A 17,550-nucleotide genomic window follows, 5' to 3' on the forward strand; every position below is an offset into this window, starting at 1 on the left:
GATTTGTTTCTGCTCAAGACCAATAGTATAAGTGAATTGAAAAAACCAAATTGGCAGGTTTCGGGAAGGCAAGTCTATTAAAAATGCTTATGTCTTATTGGCAGACCTGGCAATAGATAGCAATAAGCATTAAGAAATGTGTTTGGTACCTCTTCCAAGCAACCTGCATTAGCCATTGTCTGAGACAGGAGGCTGGGCTGATGGACAACTACTAATCTGACCATGTATGGTGTATCTCAATGTCTCTCAAACAGTGTGCCACGGCACAGTGGTGTGCGCAAAGAGATTCTAGAATTTTCCTTTATTTTTAAAAATTCCTTTTATAAGTATACACTAGAATAGATGGCATGTATGTCGTGTACTCGAGACTGTCAATGTTATGAACGTCTGTGTGCATAAGGATACAACTGCCCAGACAAGCATCATTCTTTGACGTGATTGGTCCTTGAAAGCTAACAGCAAGTAATTTTAGTTTTATTTTTTATGCAGTAGTTATTGTAACTTGAGCGACAAAGTAATCAAGGCTTTGTAACCGTTTGGATCTTCTTATCTTTGCGAACTTAGATTTTCACCTCTGACAGAAATTAAATTGATAAAAAGAAAACGACTAAAGAAGGTGAATGATGAAATGTGTGTTTGCTTGTCGAATATCAAGCTACATTTTAAGTTAATTTGCATTCAAAAACAAGCACATCCATCACATTGATTATCAATTCTATTTTACCCAGTTTCACTGTTATTATAAATACTCATGCAGAACTTAAAGAATTTTAAATAAATAACTCTCAAACTTAATTTTTGGTTGGTTTTGCAATTTTATAATTTCAATTATAATATGCCACAAAAAACATTTGTTCCATTTAGTGTGCCGCGAAAAACATTTGCTCCGTTTAGTGTGCTGGAGCTAAAAAAGTTTATACTCTTCAGCAGGATAAAGGTCAGGTTAGTACATGAGAAGGTAACAGCGTGTCCAAGTTGTGAAAGTACATAGATGCATGTCAGGTCTATTATATAAAAGCAACAAATGTGTCTATTTGCTATACAGTGCTCCCCCGTGAATTCGCGGTTGGCGATTTGCGGTCCAGGTCATTCGCGGGTATTTTACGACCGCGAATGACCGGGCAGGAGGGCAGCCGGAGAGGCAGGAGAGGGCAGTCGGAGCGCCAGCGAGTGAAAGAAATCACTCGCAGTATGCTCCAACTGCCTCTTCCTGTACTAAAGTCAGGCCTCACCAATCAGGAGCTGATGATGTTGTGTTCAAGAATTGTGCCAACTAAAGAAGGATAAAAGGTTTGTAAAAGATACTCCACGAGGCGTCCAGCTGCTACTGCTGCACAGGGAAGTGGAGGGGGAGTGGGAAAGGGGGCTGCTTTGGGGGGAGGGGTATGCTGGGGGGCAGGCAGCAATCTTGGTTTGCTCTGGGGGGGAGACAGAAGGGGGGCACAGAGAGACAGGCAGGCATGGCGCAACAGAGAGAGTCAGGCAGAAAGAAAGAGACAGACAAGGGGCCAGGGAGAGACACAGACAGAAAGAATGACAAACAGACAAGGGGCCGGAGAGATAGACAGACAGCCAGCGGCCAAATAGAGAGAGGCAAAGAAAAAAAGACATAAAGACAGCGGCCAAGGAGAGAGAGACAAAGAAAGAAAGACAGTCAGACAGGGGGCCAGAGAGACAGACTGCAGCCAAAGAGAGAGAGACAAAGAAAAAGAGAGACAGACAGACAGACAACAGCTAAGGAGAGAGAGAGAAAGAAAGAAAGACAGACAGGGGGCCAGGGAGAGACACAGACAGAAAGAATGACAGACAGACAGGGGGCCACAGAGACAGACAGAAAGACAGACAGACAGCAGCCAAAGAGAGAGAGACAAAGAAAAAGAGACAGACAAACAGCGGCCAAGGAGAGAGAGAGAGAAATAAATACAGACAGACAGAGAGGGTGTCAGGGAGAGACACAGACAGAAAGAATGACAGACAGATATGGGGCCCTAGAGATAGACAGTAGCCAAGGAGAAAGAAAGACAGACAGAAAGCGGCCAAGGAAAGAGAGAGACAGAAACAAAGACAGACAGACAGCAGCCAAGGAGAGAGACAGACAGAAAGAAAGTGCTACTGCTGGACAGGGGGAGCAGGCAAGGGGTGGTGGTGGACAGCTGAGGAGAGAAAGAGAGACAGAAAAACAGACAGACAGACAGACATCTATTCTAGCACCTGTTAATGTAACGGGCTTAAAGACTAGTTTTTTTATAATTCACTTTGATGTAAGGCAGAATTCAACTAAATAAACCAGAACCAAAATCATATCTAGATATACAAACAGAAATGCATACCAGTATCCGTTTTATGTGTCTATACCTCGGGCAGTTTTACAAGAGTCCACTAGAAAGTGTTTAAACAATGCTCTATATACTCAAGTGGGCTCTTATCAAATTTTGCACCGCACAATCAAGCATTCCCAGAGGCATTGTTTGGGCAGAGCTAGGACAGAGTTAAGAGGTACAGACCTACTTTATAAAACATAAGAGTAACACACACATAGCTGCATCTGTTTCAAAGCAGGTGTAACTGTGGGAGAACATTTGTGTGCTACCGGGAATTGTTCTGGAAGCCTTTTTATTTTTACTGTCTTCATAAAACAGGCATGCTTTTTTTAAACATTTTTAAAGGTAACCTGTTATAAAATGATCCCTATAGAGGGGAACTCTATAACAGAGTGTTGGATAGGAGCTGATTCCAGAAGGGAATTTAAGCGACTACTTTCCTTTATAGATTAGTCTAACAGGGTACACACGTGCCTCACATTTAGACACGATTCCTTACACTAGCTATAGAGCTGGTGTAAGTGTTATAACCTATGTATTTCAGACACACATGCAACTTACATGCAATGTTCTATAAGATATGGGCTATATTCAGTAAATGATATCCAAATTTGGGTGCTGAAAAAAAATGAGAACTAAGGCCCGGATTCTATAAACGGTGTTGGTATCAGCAGCCGCCTACAAAATGGACGCTGATCGCGTGTCAGTCACACACCGGCACTGTTTGCAGGATTGCGGCTGGTTTTTAGCACAGGTGCCTTAAATAGAGGCCAGCATTTTAAAGGCTTACATTTAAGGCGCTGGTCTCGTGCCAATGGAGGCGCATAGGGATGCCTAAAGCCACTTCCGGTGCAAACCATGCCCTCTCCGGCCTTAGGTGTCCTTATGTGTCCCTATCTGCCTCTGTAGGTGCAAGACCAGTGCCTTAGAACTGCACCTTCAATTAGTTTTAGAAATGTGCCCCCTGACTGGTAAGTTAGGTGGCGGTAGGGCGTTTACCATGGTGACCCGTCAAATGCGCGCAGGACATTGGCACGCCGACAATTCCGCCTCAACATTTGCATGCAGGACAAATGTGTGCCGCCCCATACCTTCCCATTTTCACTCTCAGGGGGTGTGTGGGGTGGGCTCTCGTTGAGGGCAGGCATGGGGGTGTGTGGGGATGGAAACCCCCCCCCCCCTAAACTTACAACTCAGGCTCTGAGTGTTCGCCCTTCCTCTCTGAGGATATATATGCAGTATATAAATAATATAATAAATAAATGCATAACCAAAGCATAAATCCACCTAGAAGTTTAGATATAGCAGAATATAAACTATGTAAATAAATCTTAGCACCTATGTTACAGAATTACCCCCATTAAAGGACAATTCTATATCCTAGGAACTCACAATTATACAATCCTTGTGCATGTAAATGTACAGAATACTAGTGCTTACACGTGTAAATATACTTATCTGTGGAAAGTAATAATGGGGCACCTACATGCTATTCTATAATGGTGCATGAAAGGGGCACAACATGGAAATGCAAGGGGAAGTGGGCGTGTACATGGGCGGGGCTTCCGGAATACTATCAGTTATGTGTGTCCCTGTTGCATTTACTTGATCACAGTTACTCCAGATCAATGGCTGGTGTAACTCCAGGCTCATAAATATTAGGTGCACCAATACCGGGGTATGCTAGTGTCCTGTAATGAACTTCAGGGGCCCAGGTGCCGTTACAGAATAAGCTGACACTGAACGGCATCAGGGCACTTAAACGGAGCCACCCACTTTACAGAACAGCTCCCATAACATACATGTAAATCTGCCGTATACTTACACATTCTGAAGCTGTGACTGTTAATGCACTGGTGAGAGGAGTCTGCCCATTATTCAAGCTCACCAAAACCTCCAGTGTCCTGAAAGATAGCCAGAAGAAAATATACACGCCATGAGAAGGAGAACTTGCTGTTCAAGTGTTTTTTTTTTTAAAAAAAAGGGCCAGTCACTCCACCCCATTTCTAAAGGTTACTAGAAAACAAAACTTTGGCTATATCGGACACAATACCAATACCTCCCTACCAATACCAATGCAATTAATTTAGTTACTGTGGGGGGGGGGGAGTTATCAATGAGGGCTACTGTTAAGATGGATTATTTTACTGATATCTAGGTCTTCTCAAATAAAACGGGAACTGTGCTAAAATAGCAAGAGTTAGCGGTGGAATAACTCATCTTAACAGTAGCTCGTACTGATAACTACACTCCTCAGTGGCTCAAACATTTCTGCAAATGATTCTATATGGAAAAATAAAGATTTCATGTTTTTAAAAACACAATTATTGCTTCCAATCCTGATAACTCATGGAAGAACTGAAACCAAAGCAATTCAATCTCCTCACAATTCCGTCTTTGAAACATAGAAATACTATGCGATCAAATCACTTTGCCATATCAGCACCATCCCTTTGGAACTCCATCCATACCCAACTTATCTGCATGAAGAAAAAATGTCTACCTCATTTCAAGCAAAATTAGACATTTCTATTCCAGGATGCCTTCAAAACATAACTGCCCTTATAAGGGCTAAAATTCAAAATTCTTAATTCCTTCATTTCATAATTTTATCTTGCAAATTTACTTTACCACCTGTTGTTTGTCCCTACCTGGTTCTTCTTTCTTATCAAATATTGTAATTCTCCCCTTTTTACCTTTCATTCCTGTTTGTTATAAATTGAAGTCTTCTGGCTACTAACTTCCCCTTTTTTGGCTACTAACTTCCTCTTTTATGTCATTTAGTCCTTAACCCTGTTTTTGTAAATGTATAATGTTTAATATTGTTATCATTGTACACCACTCAGAAATCTGATTGAGCAGTATAAGAAATTTTAATAAACTTGAAATCTATTTAACACCATCTTTAAAAGAATCACCGATAGAAGAAAAAAGATAAAAAGCAGGAACAAGAAAAAGAAAAAAAAATTTCTTACTAGCAGGTAAATTTATGGACAAAAACTAAAGACTAATGCATATGTTTAACTTAGTTTTACAAAATAGCGTTATTGCCTGACTCTTCAATTTCATGTCTGGAACTAAAACTTGAATTTGGGCAGTCAGTACCTGAGGAAGCGCACAAGTGAAACGGGGAAGCTCCGTAGAGCACAGCATGTGTTGCCTAAGTTCAGCTAAGTGAATTGTTATATTGTTAAAATTATTTTGAACTGCAACTGAATTTTATATAGTTGGTACAGCAAGATGACAAAATAGTATACAGATTTAATTGAGGTTTTTATGACTAATGATAGCTCATAAACAAAGGGCCAGGGCCAGAGAATATCTAAACCCTGTCTCTATGAGCACTTGAAGTCTCATCATAACACCCTTATAGTGTATGGCTGGTCCTCTAAAATCCAGCCAAAACCTACTGTGTACCAAACTAAACTAAACTAAGCCTTAAGAACATAAGAATTGCTGCTGCTAGGTCAGACCCGGGGTCCATCGTGCCCAGCAGTCCGTTCACGCGGCGGCCCTTAGGTCAAAGACCAGTGCCCTAACTGAGACTAGCCCTACCTGCGTACGTTCCGGTTCAGCAGGAACTTGTCTAACTTTGTCTTGAATCCCTGGAGGGTGTTTTTCTCTATGACAGACTCCGGAAGAACGTTCCAGTTTTCTACCACTCTCTGGATGAAGAAGAACTTCCTTATGTTCGTATGGAATCGATCCCCTTTTAACTTTAGAGAGTGCCCTCTCGTTCTACTTACCTTGGAGAGGGTGAACAACCTGCCCTTATCTACTAAGTCTATTCCCTTCAGTACCTTGAATGTTTCGATCATGTCCCCTCTCAATCTCCTCTGTTCGAGGGAGAAGAGGCCCAGTTTCTCTAATCTTTCGCTGTACGGCAACTCCTCCAGCCCCTTAACCATCTTAGTCGCCCTTCTCTGGACCCTTTCAAGTAGCATCATGTCCTTCTTCATGTACGGTGACCAGTGCTGGACGCAGTACTCCAGGTGAGGACACCCATAGCCCGGTACAGTGCCATGATCCCCTTTTTTATCATTCCTAGCATTCTATTCGCCCTTTTCACCGCCGTCACACATTGTGCAGACAGCTTCATCGACTTGTCGATCAGAACTCCCAAGTCTCTTTCCTGGGAGGTCTTTCCAAGTATCTCCCCGGACATCCTGTATTCATGCATAAGATTTTTGTTACCTACATGCATCACTTTACACTTATCCACGTTAAACCTCATCTGCCATGTTGATGCCCATTCCATTTTATACCGCATCCTCTCCATAAAGATAGAGTTCGGCACAGTTTACAGGAACTTTAATATAAGAAAGGAAAGGCATAATAAGAATTAGTGATTATAAAGAGGGTAGCGAGATTTACATTTTTGAGAATAGCCAAGTTTTCAGATGCTTTCAGAATAATTGGAAGGAGCCCAGATTCTGCAACAGGGCAGGAAAGTTATTCCAAAGCTCAGTGAATTTGAAGAAAAGAGATTTCCCTAATTTTCCAGCATAGATAACGCCTTTTAACGAGGGGAAAGATAGTTTAAGTTTTTGGATGAATCTAGTAGTGTCCGGTCTCGTAGAATTCCAAGATACTGGAATTAGAGGAGGAAGAATGCCATGCAAGATCTTGAATGTTAGGCAGGCACATTTAAAGTGAACCCTAGAAATTACTGGAAGCTAGTGAAGTTTTGACAGAAGTGGGGAAACATGATCAAATTTACTTTTTGCAAAGATCAACCTAGCTGCAGTATTCTGGATCTGCTGAAGTCTTTGAAGACTTTTCTTGGTTAGACTTAAATAGATGGAGTTCAGTGGTGTACCTAGCATATGTGACACCCGGAGCCCATCATTTTTTGACACCCCCCCCCCCCATCTGTATGAAAAACATGATTTTTAGTAACAATCCACGTCATGCAAGAGTGTACCTAGGAAAAGGCAGCATCTTACATACTGCAGTGAGCAGTACATCAATACACCCATTGTAAAACTAAACAAGCCAGACTAGTACAGATCAATCCTACACAGTCAATCCTAACAGAAAACCATGTCTTTTTGAACACACAGAACACAGAAAACACCTTCGCCTATTATGTAATCACAAACTAACCACTCCCCCTTTTACAAAACTGTAGTGTGGTTTTTAGCCATGGTGGTAATAGCTCAGATGCCAACAGTTTTGTAAATGGGGAGATAGAATAAAAATACGTAGACAAAGGTTAAACTGAAGCACCAAGAAGCTGGACTCTGCATACAATGCAACATCACAGAAACAGCGATGCATCTCCCCTAAAGCAAAAAATAAATAGAATTTTTTTTTCTACCTTTTCTTCTTCTGGTTTCTGCTTTCCTCATCTTTTTGTCACTCTCTTCCTTTCATCCACTGTCTACCCTCTCTCTGCCCCTTCTATATGGCATCTTCTCTCTTTCTATTCCCCTTCCAGAAACTTTATGCATCCCCCTTCCATTTCTCCCTTCACCCGCATTAGTCTGGCATCCATCTTCTTCCCTTCCGTCCTTCAATGGTCTGGCATCTCTCCTCTCCTCTTCTTCCCTTCTCTCTCCCACACCCCCATGGTCTGGCATTTCACTCTCTCCTATCCCTTCCCCCACTTCCATCAGCATCTGCCCCCTTTCTCTCCCTCCAACTCAATTCCATGCAGTATCCTTCCCCTTATGTATCTTTCCCCTTTCCCTGCAATTCCATCAGCATCTGCCACCTTTCTCTCCCTCCACCACGCTTCCATACCACCCTGACCCCCTTTCTCACCCTTCACCATGATTCCATACCACCCTGACCCCCTTTCTCACCCTCCACACCTTCCATACCACCCTGACCCCCTTTCTCACCCTTCATCATGATTCCATACCACCCTGACCCTTTCTCACCCTCCTCATCCTTCCGTTTGCGGTGTTCTTTGCTCACATGTTTAAAGACAATAGACTGTTTTCAATCCAATTCTTTATATTTATATTTGAGTTTGCAAATCATTGGACCCCTGAGGAAGGTGTATTCGCTGAAACACGGATCGTGTAGGGTCCGATTGAATTTTTATCACTGTATTTTTTATCACTGAACTTTTTTAATTGAATTTTCATGTTTTTATATGCCAGTGTATAATAAATTATTTCCAGAACATCTGTATCCACAGTTTTTGTTTAAATCTCTCCAATCTCCATTCATATTCTCTCTTCATCTCTCTCACCTTACTGCCTATTAGTCTCTCCCTCTATCTCTTTCTCTTCTTTCCCACCTCTAAATCTCTTAGCCAATCTACTTTATATCTTCTCACTCTCCAGTCTCTCCTCTTTCATATCTCCTGCACTGATCCATCCTCTGTTCAGGAATTGGATCAGTGAGAAGCCCTAGTGCTTCTTTGCCTATCACCCCCCCTCCTCCTCCCCCCCCCCCCCCGATTAGTGGCACACTCTGCTTTACCTGTGGGTAAACTTGTTTTAGCTGTTGCCTCCTGCGCTCAGTACTCCTGCCTAGAGGTATCCTGCAATAAAATAACTACAGTAATATTCCCTACCAATAAGGAAATCACAGGATAGCCATGGCAACAAGCTCACACCCGCCTCCCGACTCCCCATCCGCGCTGAGTGGTCAGCTGCAGCCAACTGATAGCTGAAGCAGCCAATCTGTGATGAGAAGCTATTCCTGGAAGCCAGACTCGCCCAGCTTCCCCTCCTCCTGAGTCACTTGAAGAGCATCGCATTGCAGACTGGGAGTTGTAGTCGCTGGGGCACAGTGCGATGAGAACATGGCAGAAGCTGCGTGCAGTGAAGTGCTAGTAGCGGAGGGCGCCCCCTTCTCCGGTTTCCTTCAGTTTCAGTCGAACAATGCGGCTGCCAACTCTGCTATGGAATAAGTACGGCAGCTGCGCTGAGGTGCCGTTTAAAGTAGTGCTGGAGGTTCCGGACCCAGCCGGCTGTGCACCCCCCTAGGGCTGGCACCCGGGGCAGACCGCCGCCCCCCCCCCCCCTTCCACCCCTTGGTACGCCACTGATGGAGTTACAATAGTCCAGCCTGGAAAGAATGATTGATTGTACAAGACAGAAAAATGTTGTTGGTGGAAGCAGGATCTCACTTTTCTCCACATGTAGAGACTAAAAAAACATTTCTTTACCAGAGAGTTGAGATGGTCATTAAATGAAAGTGTAGAGTCAATAATGATGCCCAAAACTCTGCTTGAGAATTCAATCTACAGTGAGGAACCAGAAGGTAATGAAATGAGTGTGGGTAGCTGATCTAATTTTGGGTCAAGCCAAAGTAATTTTGTTTTGGACTCATTCAGCTTCATTTGTACAGTGAGGGCCCAGGATTGGAGCTTCGTTATGCATGCTATTATATTCTCAGTGATATACCACACTAATAGCCTTTATACCTCTAGGTGTCACCTATATGTAAGTACAGTGGGATTTGGGTGGGTTTTGGAAGGCTCATATAGTCCACCATAAGTGTAGAAATTAGAGTGGGGTATGGGCCAGAATCTCTATCTCTATTGTTGACTGTACCGCCCATTTGGCTACTCCACTAGGAACCTACTTGCTGCTCTACTAAGCTATCATATATACAAATATGTACTATTTCATTCACATCTTTAGGGGGTGGGAGGGAGTCGGTGACTACTGGGGGAGTGTTGGGAGAGGTCATGCCTTCATCCCTCCAGTGATTATTCTGGTCACTTTAGGCACCTTTTAGACACAAATTGTGCCCTGGATGTTTTCTAAAATGTTTGATTATTGCAGAAAAACGTCCAAATCAAAAGCCTGCCCAAGTCCCGCCCATACGACACCTACAACAAGCTCCCTTCAGATTTAGACGCACTGCAGACGAACAGATTAGAAATCCGTCTAGAAAATAGGTTTCAAAAATACCGAATTGGCAGGATTTGGTGAGAAAAATGTCCATCTGCCCCTTTATGCCACTTTTGGGATGTTTTTCTTTAATGAAAATGAGCCCATGATGACTGAAACTTATACATGGAAGGTTTTTTTCATGTGTGATGATGAATTGAGCAGTCATTCCGTTAAAAAAATATCAGAGTGACAGGACTTGAGCCGACGGCTTTTCCACCTCGTATTTTTTAAGATATTAGATGTTATTTAATATTTCTAGTTCATTATTTAAATATTATTACGTTTTTATTTCAATTCTTATGTACTGTTATTTGAGTATATTAAACTGCTGTTGACTGTCAATTGCCTAGGATTACCAAACGTCCGGATTTCCCCGGACATGTCCTCCTTAGAGGGCATCCAGACGGCTTTTCAAAATCCGCCATTTTGTCCAGGTTTGAAAAGCTTCCAGCTAGAAGCGGCGTTGAGACAGCATCTGCGCATGCATGCGTGTGGCATCACTGCGTCACACCAGTGCAGGCGAAGACGCCCTCCCGACAAGTGATCAGGTTTGAAGGGGTGGGACTGGGGGGGCGGAATGGGGCGTGACTCGAGCAGAGATGGGCAGAACTAGACGGGCCTGGGGGGCGTGGCCATGGGTCCGGATTTTAGTTCCAGAAAATCTGGTAACCCTACAATTGCTTATTCTCAACTTCTTTTTGGAACTTTTTTTTTTTTTCCCAAATTCTTTATTCATTTTCAAAATTACATTAAGTGTTAAATATATTCATTCACATTGACAATAAATACATCACTTACAAACAATCATTGGTACATTACATAAATTCTTATCTCTTCCCCTTTCCAATCCCTCCCACCCATATATTCCATTATCATATAAAACATGTAATAATAAAATTCCCCCCTCCCTACACCTTAAATTGATACATATAAGGGAAACACTTTCAATTAATCTTTACAATATTTTGTTAGTGGTTTCCACACATCCTGAAATTTCTTAAAATATCCCCGTTGTAATGCAATAAATCTCTCCATTTTATAGATATGGCATAAAGAGTTCCACCAAAAGTTATAATTTAATCTCCTCCAATCCTTCCAATTATATGTAATTTGCTGAATGGCAACACCAGTCATTATAAGTAATAATTTATTGTTATTCACAGAAATCTGACTTTTTGCTCTCATTTCCATACCAAATATCACAGTATCATATCATAATGCCACTGGGTTATCTAATAAATTATTAATTTGGTCCCAAATTGATTTCCAAAAATTCATAATAAATGAGCAATGAAACAATAAATGATCTAAAGTTCCTGCTTCCATCATTCTTTTTGGAACTTTAAAAAAAAAACCTTCTTTTTACTGAACTCCGTCAGATGAATTTCTAAAAAGAGGCAGTAGATAAATCCTAATAAATAAATAAATAAGTGCAGCAAGAACAATAACCCTAAGAAGCACTACAAGAGTAACTTTGGAACATCCATGATTTAAGTCAGGGGTCTCAAAGTCCCTCCTTGAGGGCCGCAATCCAGTCGGGTTTTCAGGATTTCCCCAATGAGTATGCACGAGATCTATGTGCATGCACTGCTTTCAATGCATATTCATTGGGGAAATCCTGAAAACCCGACTGGATTGCGGCCCTCAAGGAGGGACTTTGAGATCCCTGATTTAAGTGGTACTTTATGTGTATCTCTCTCATTATACACAATAGCACAAAGCAACATTTGTAAGCCAAGAAGAAAGAGTGCTTTGATTACATGCTAATATTAGGGAAGAGTAGCATCAGGGGAGGAACTGATATTTATTTTAATGTTTTCTTTCTGATGTCATCGTTGTTTAGAGTCTCCTCTTTCCAGGACAGCATTAATCATTTTCTGGTGTATCTTCACTACAGACTCCAAGAACACTGAAAACCAAGGGCTCCTTTTACTAAGCTGCGGTTAGCGTTTTTAGCGCACGCAGCATTTCAGCGTGCGCTAAACCCGCGCTATGCAGCTAGAGCTAACGCCAGCTCAATGCTAGCGTTAAGGTCTAGCGTGCGTGGCAATTTAGCGTGCGCCATTCCGCGCGTTAAAGCCCTAACGCGGCTTAGTAAAAGGAGCCCCAAAACGCCGATTTGCCCAAAATGCTGTTTCAAGTGAATTTCGTACTATGTTAGGCTATATCAGGGGTAGGCAATTCCGGTCCTCGAGAGCCAGAACCAGGTCAGGTTTTCAGGATATCCACAATAAATATGCATGAGATAGATTTGCATCTCAAGGAGGCAGGATATGGAAATCCATCTCATACATATTCATTGTGGCTATCCTGAAAACCTGACCTGGCTCCGGCTCTCGAGGACCAGAATTGCCTACCCCTGGGCTATGTGAATGCAACATAATAAAGGTTACGAAGCAGAAGATCTAATGTAAGAAAGCACAGTTCACCTTTTCACTGGACCAGCTTTGGATATTTCTAGAGTAGCATTCAGGCACCAACACTCTCATCGTCAGATCCAAAAATGGAAGGTGCAAAAAAAAAATGACTGGGGCCAATATTTAAACACTGCAGCCAGTTTCAACTGCCGGCCACAGCATTTTAAATAAATCAGAACATTCAGTGTCACTGTCTGGATTACAGCCAGTGCTGCATACACCTCCCCCCTCAAGCCAGCTTTTACAAAACCACAACAGTGGTTATTAGCGCAGGCCAGTGCGCTGAATGTACTGAACTGCTCCCAACGCTCAGCAGCGCGGAGCATTCAGCGCGCTGGGCTGCGCTAAAAAACGCTATTGCAGTTTTGTAAAAGGTGGGGGGGGATAGTTCGGTGCACAGAGCATCGGCACTGGAAGAGTCGTCTAATGGTCAGAGCAGCAGACTGAGAACCAGGGCAGCCCAGTTCAAATCCTGCTGTGGCTCCTTGTGGCCTTTGGCAAGTCACTTAACCCTCTCTGTTTGCCTTAGGAACAAACTTAGGTTGGGAATCTAGCCGATCTAGGCACCTAGCTTACACCTCCTTTTACTAAGCCACAGTCGAGGTTTCTACTGAGGTCCAGAGCGCTAAATACTCCGACACTGCTCGAATGCTCATAGAATGCCTATGAGCGTCAGTGCAACAGCAAAGCATTTAGTGCTCTGGGCCACGGTAGAAACCTCTACCGCGGCTAAGTAAAAAGGGTGGGGGGGAGGTTAATTATTTAAAAAGCTTAATCGGCGCTGATAACAAGAAACTAGCACCTCAAAATTGGCTGAAATTAATTGGGTGCAATGCTCCCTCTAAGGACCGAGTTCATGTGAGCAAAACCTTTTTTCATGCGCAAAGGACTGCATTGATATGAGCAAAAATATTCCATTCCATTATCCTGATGTATTAAACACACTATACATTACAAATTAAGAATTACAAATATAAATGAAAACTATGATGATTTTTATCGAAAGGACTTAAAACATTTCTCAGTTAGCTCTCAGAGGCCAGCACCTGAGAAAGGAGTGTTGGTCTTCGACAGTTGGCCAAAAATGTATTAAAATTAGTACAATGAAAAGCTGTCATTTTAATTCTATTTTCTTTTTTTTTTTTTTATATAATTCTTTATTCATTTTCACAAATTACATTAAGTGTTAATATTTTCATTCACAGTAACAATAAATACATCACTTATAAACAATCATTGGTATATTACATAGATTCTTATCCCTACCCCTCGCCCATCCCTCCCAACCATATACTCCATTATTATATGATATATGTAATAATAAAATACCTCCCTCCCTACCTCATAAACTATGGTGGAATTCTTTATGCCATATCTATAAAATGGAAAGATTTATTGCTTTACAAAAGGGATATTTTAAGAAATTTCAGGATGTGTGGAAACCATTAACAAAAAATATTGTCAGGATTAAGTAAAATTATTTCCCTTATGTTTATCAGTTAATTCTATTTTCCATTCATAATTATTAACCTTTATAAACACAGGTACCACACTACTTTATGCTGAATTAAAAATAAAATTATTTTTTCTACCTTTGTTTTCTGGCCATTTACTTCTCCGGTTTCTGCTTTTCTCCATCTTAAGTTGCTTGCCAGGTTTTTCTCTCCTCCTTTTCCTTTCAGCTTTCTTCAATTTATTTTTCTATATCTATGCCCAGATTTAATTCATTCTTACTATCTAGTCAAGTTTCGTCTTTTATACAGTCTATCAGCAGCTTTGCATCTCTTTCGCTCATCCTGATTCTCCTATTTTACTTCTCCTTATTCCCAGTCTTTTACTAATAATGCCTTCTTTTCTCCCCCTTCTATAGAGTGTTTGCCCTTATATCTGCCCTTTCTTCCACCTTCCATCATTATCTCCCTCCTTTCTGTCTCTCCCCCAAATATCTGTTCATTTCTCTCCCCCTTCTATCTACCATCTGCCCTCATCTATACAGCTGATCGTGTCATTTTGTTCAAATACATTTATTTCAATTTTTTTAAATTTAAGTTTTGTAATGCTAGTTGATTACTTTCAACATGTGCCACTTCTTTTCCCAGATCAGGGCTTCCTGGTGATCTCAAAGTAGTCTGTTAGGTTTTCAGAAAATCTACAATGAACAAACATGAGAGATATTTTCATATAATGGTTCTCTGATGTATGCTAAATTTATCTCATGCATATGTATTGTGATATCCTGAAAATCAGTCAGCTAGAGCAGTCACCAGGCCAGGTTTGGGAAGCTCTGCTCTAGTAAGAGTCCTTCAATGAACCTATTCATCAATTAGTGTTTATTTAATATCTATGTACTGTAGATGTGTGGTCTGCAAGGGAACAGAGCCATATTTAAGATTATGATGCCCAGAGGCAAAACCCCAAAGCAGGGGCATAGCCATGAGTAGGCCTAGAAGGGCCTAAGCCCATCTACTTTCAACTCGGATCCACTGGTATAGCTGGCAGAAACCCCCAAGCCCTGCCAGCCAAAGCCATCTATAACCCATTGAACACTAGCTCATCAACAAAGTGGCAGTCAGCGATAACCTTCTGAGCATGGTTATCAAACTTTCCCAAAAGAAAATCTGGACCCAGGTCCACCCAATTCCACCTGTGTCATGTCCTATTCTGCCCCCCAACCCCACCCCCAGACAGCATCCATGCCTGCGCAAGCGCGACGCAATGACAGTGCATGTTACATCACAGCGTTTCATCCATGCCCGATGCAATTTTGACGGGAAGCTTTTCAATACCTGGACAAAGTGCCAGGTTTTGAAAAGCTGTCTGGACCCCCAGACATGTCCTCAAAAAAGGGAGGCTGGGTAGCTTTTTAATTTTATAACTTTTGTGCGGAAAGCAGACATCTAGTACCCTCTACAGCAGCTCACAAACCTATCCTGAGTTCTCTTCCACCCCCCACACACACACCTATCTGGAGTCTTCCTCCCTCCCCTCCCCTCACGGGATCTGATGCTTGCTCACCAGGCGCTGCTGTGAGTCTGCAGGCAGTCAGCAGCAATCCAGAAGCTCCTCCTCTGCTACTGCTTCCTAATCTCGCATAGGCGGAAAGAAGTAACAGAAAGAAAGCTTCTAGGTCGCTGAAGGCAGTGTGTTTACTTCAGTCATGCTGCTGATAGCCCGAAGACTTACAGCAGTGCCAGGTGAGCAAGCATCAGATCCCAGGAGGAGGGGGAATAGCATGGGGAGGATGAGAGAGCGCGGACTGTGGAGATAGGGAGAAAAGGGAAGGAAAGATGCCAGACCTCCAGGGGAGGGAAGGGAATGGGCAGATAAAGATGCCAGACCACAGGAGAAGGAAAAGGGAAGTAGATGTCAGACCACTGGGTGGGGGGAGGGGGAGAAGAGAGTGATTTCAGACCAGGGAAAGGAAAGAGGAGGGAGGGTTTCCAGACTAAGAGAGGAGAAGGGAAATACATAGAGATGTCAGACTACAAACGTCAGACCACAAACAGAGGAGGGAAAGGAAGGAGGTGAGAGATACCAGACTGTGGGAAGGAGAGGATAAAGATCCCAGACCATAGGAGGGAGAAAGAGGGAAGACAAATGTTAGGGAAAGAGAAAAAGGAAATGGTACACAGTGAAGAGAGGGATGGGAAGAGAGATGGAAGAAATGCTGTTTATGGATAGATGGAAATAAGGGAGAATAAAAAGGGAAGGCCAGAGAGATGGAGGAGATAGTGCAAATGGACAGATGGGAACGGAAGGCCTGGAAAAGTAGATAGATCTGAAGAGGAAGCAGAAAAATGGAAGAAAGCTGAATCTTAATGCCAAAGATGGATGTAGGATAGAAAGTGAAGAAGAGAAAACAGCAAATGGATAAGAAGGCCTTGGAAACAGAGTTAAGAGCACAGAAGGAAGTGCAACCAGAGACTGGGAAAAGATGGGCAGAAAAATAAAATCACCAGACTACAAAGGTAGGAAAAGTGATTTTATTTTCAATTTAGTGATTGAAATGTGCAAGTTTTCAGAATTTACATCTGCTGTCTATATTTTGCACTGTTCAGGAAGAAATGTATTTCTGTTTCTCTGTTATTGTACTGCATGCAGAGCCTGGCATCTTAGGGTTTCGTTTGTGTATATTAGGACTTTTAGTTTGTTGTCCTGTATTTGCATAGGGTTTATCAGTGTTCTGCACATGTGACCAAGGCCAGTTGTTCAGGTAGGAATGAGTGTTATGAAGTGTTATTGGTGTCATGGCACCAAGTAGGAAGATATCTGTATGCAGTTTGTCCAGGTTTTGGAAGGCCCCAAGCTCAGGGCTGCGTCTGGAGGGCCCCTGTGCATGTGCAATGTTGATATGACGATATCACATGCATGCACGCATTAGCATGATATCATTGCAGTGACATCCACGCATGCACAGAGGCCCCCTAGACACAGACTGGAGCTTGGGGGGAGACATGAGGTTCATGTGGGAACGGGACTGGGGTGGAATGAGGCGGGGCCAGGGATGGAATGGGGCAGGGCTGGGGGCGGGGCCACATGTCCTCTTTTTTTTTTTTTTTTTAGGAAATCTGGTAACCCTAGTCCAGGGGTTCAAATGTTGGTCCTCAAGGGCCACAATCCAGTTGGGTTTTCAGGATTTCCCCAATGAATATGCATGAGATCTTTTAGCATACAATGAAAACAGTGCATATTCATTGGGGAAATCCTGAAAACCCGACTAGATTGCGGCCCTCGAGGACTGAGAAACTGTACGTGTGTATGTGGGGGGGGTCAATCTTACATCTCTCCAGTGATCATCTGGTCAATTTGGGCACCATTGTAGCACTTATTCATTGTTAAAACAGTTCTAGCCCCAGATATCCAAGCTGTGCCCTGGATATATTCTTAAATGTTTGATTATGGCAGAAAAATGTCCAGGTCATAAGTCCACTCTAGTCCTGCCCAGAGCATATC

The 17,550-nt window shown here is 42.5% G+C and overlaps 1 protein-coding gene across 4 annotated transcripts in view; it reads right to left on the reverse strand.

The window, feature by feature from the left end:
• ANTXR2 (ANTXR cell adhesion molecule 2) overlaps positions 1–17,550 on the reverse strand; it is a 425,705-nt gene that overhangs the window by 186,778 nt on the left and 221,377 nt on the right. For all 4 annotated transcript variants that reach the window (XM_033963685.1, XM_033963677.1, XM_033963667.1 and 1 more), the window contains exon 11: positions 4,147–4,225. In XM_033963685.1, coding sequence (XP_033819576.1) covers positions 4,147–4,225 — 79 coding nt within the window. The remainder of the gene's footprint in view (positions 1–4,146; positions 4,226–17,550) is intronic.

Source organism: Geotrypetes seraphini, chromosome 1, assembly GCF_902459505.1.
Source record: "Geotrypetes seraphini chromosome 1, aGeoSer1.1, whole genome shotgun sequence".
Classification (NCBI taxonomy): domain Eukaryota; kingdom Metazoa; phylum Chordata; class Amphibia; order Gymnophiona; family Dermophiidae; genus Geotrypetes; species Geotrypetes seraphini.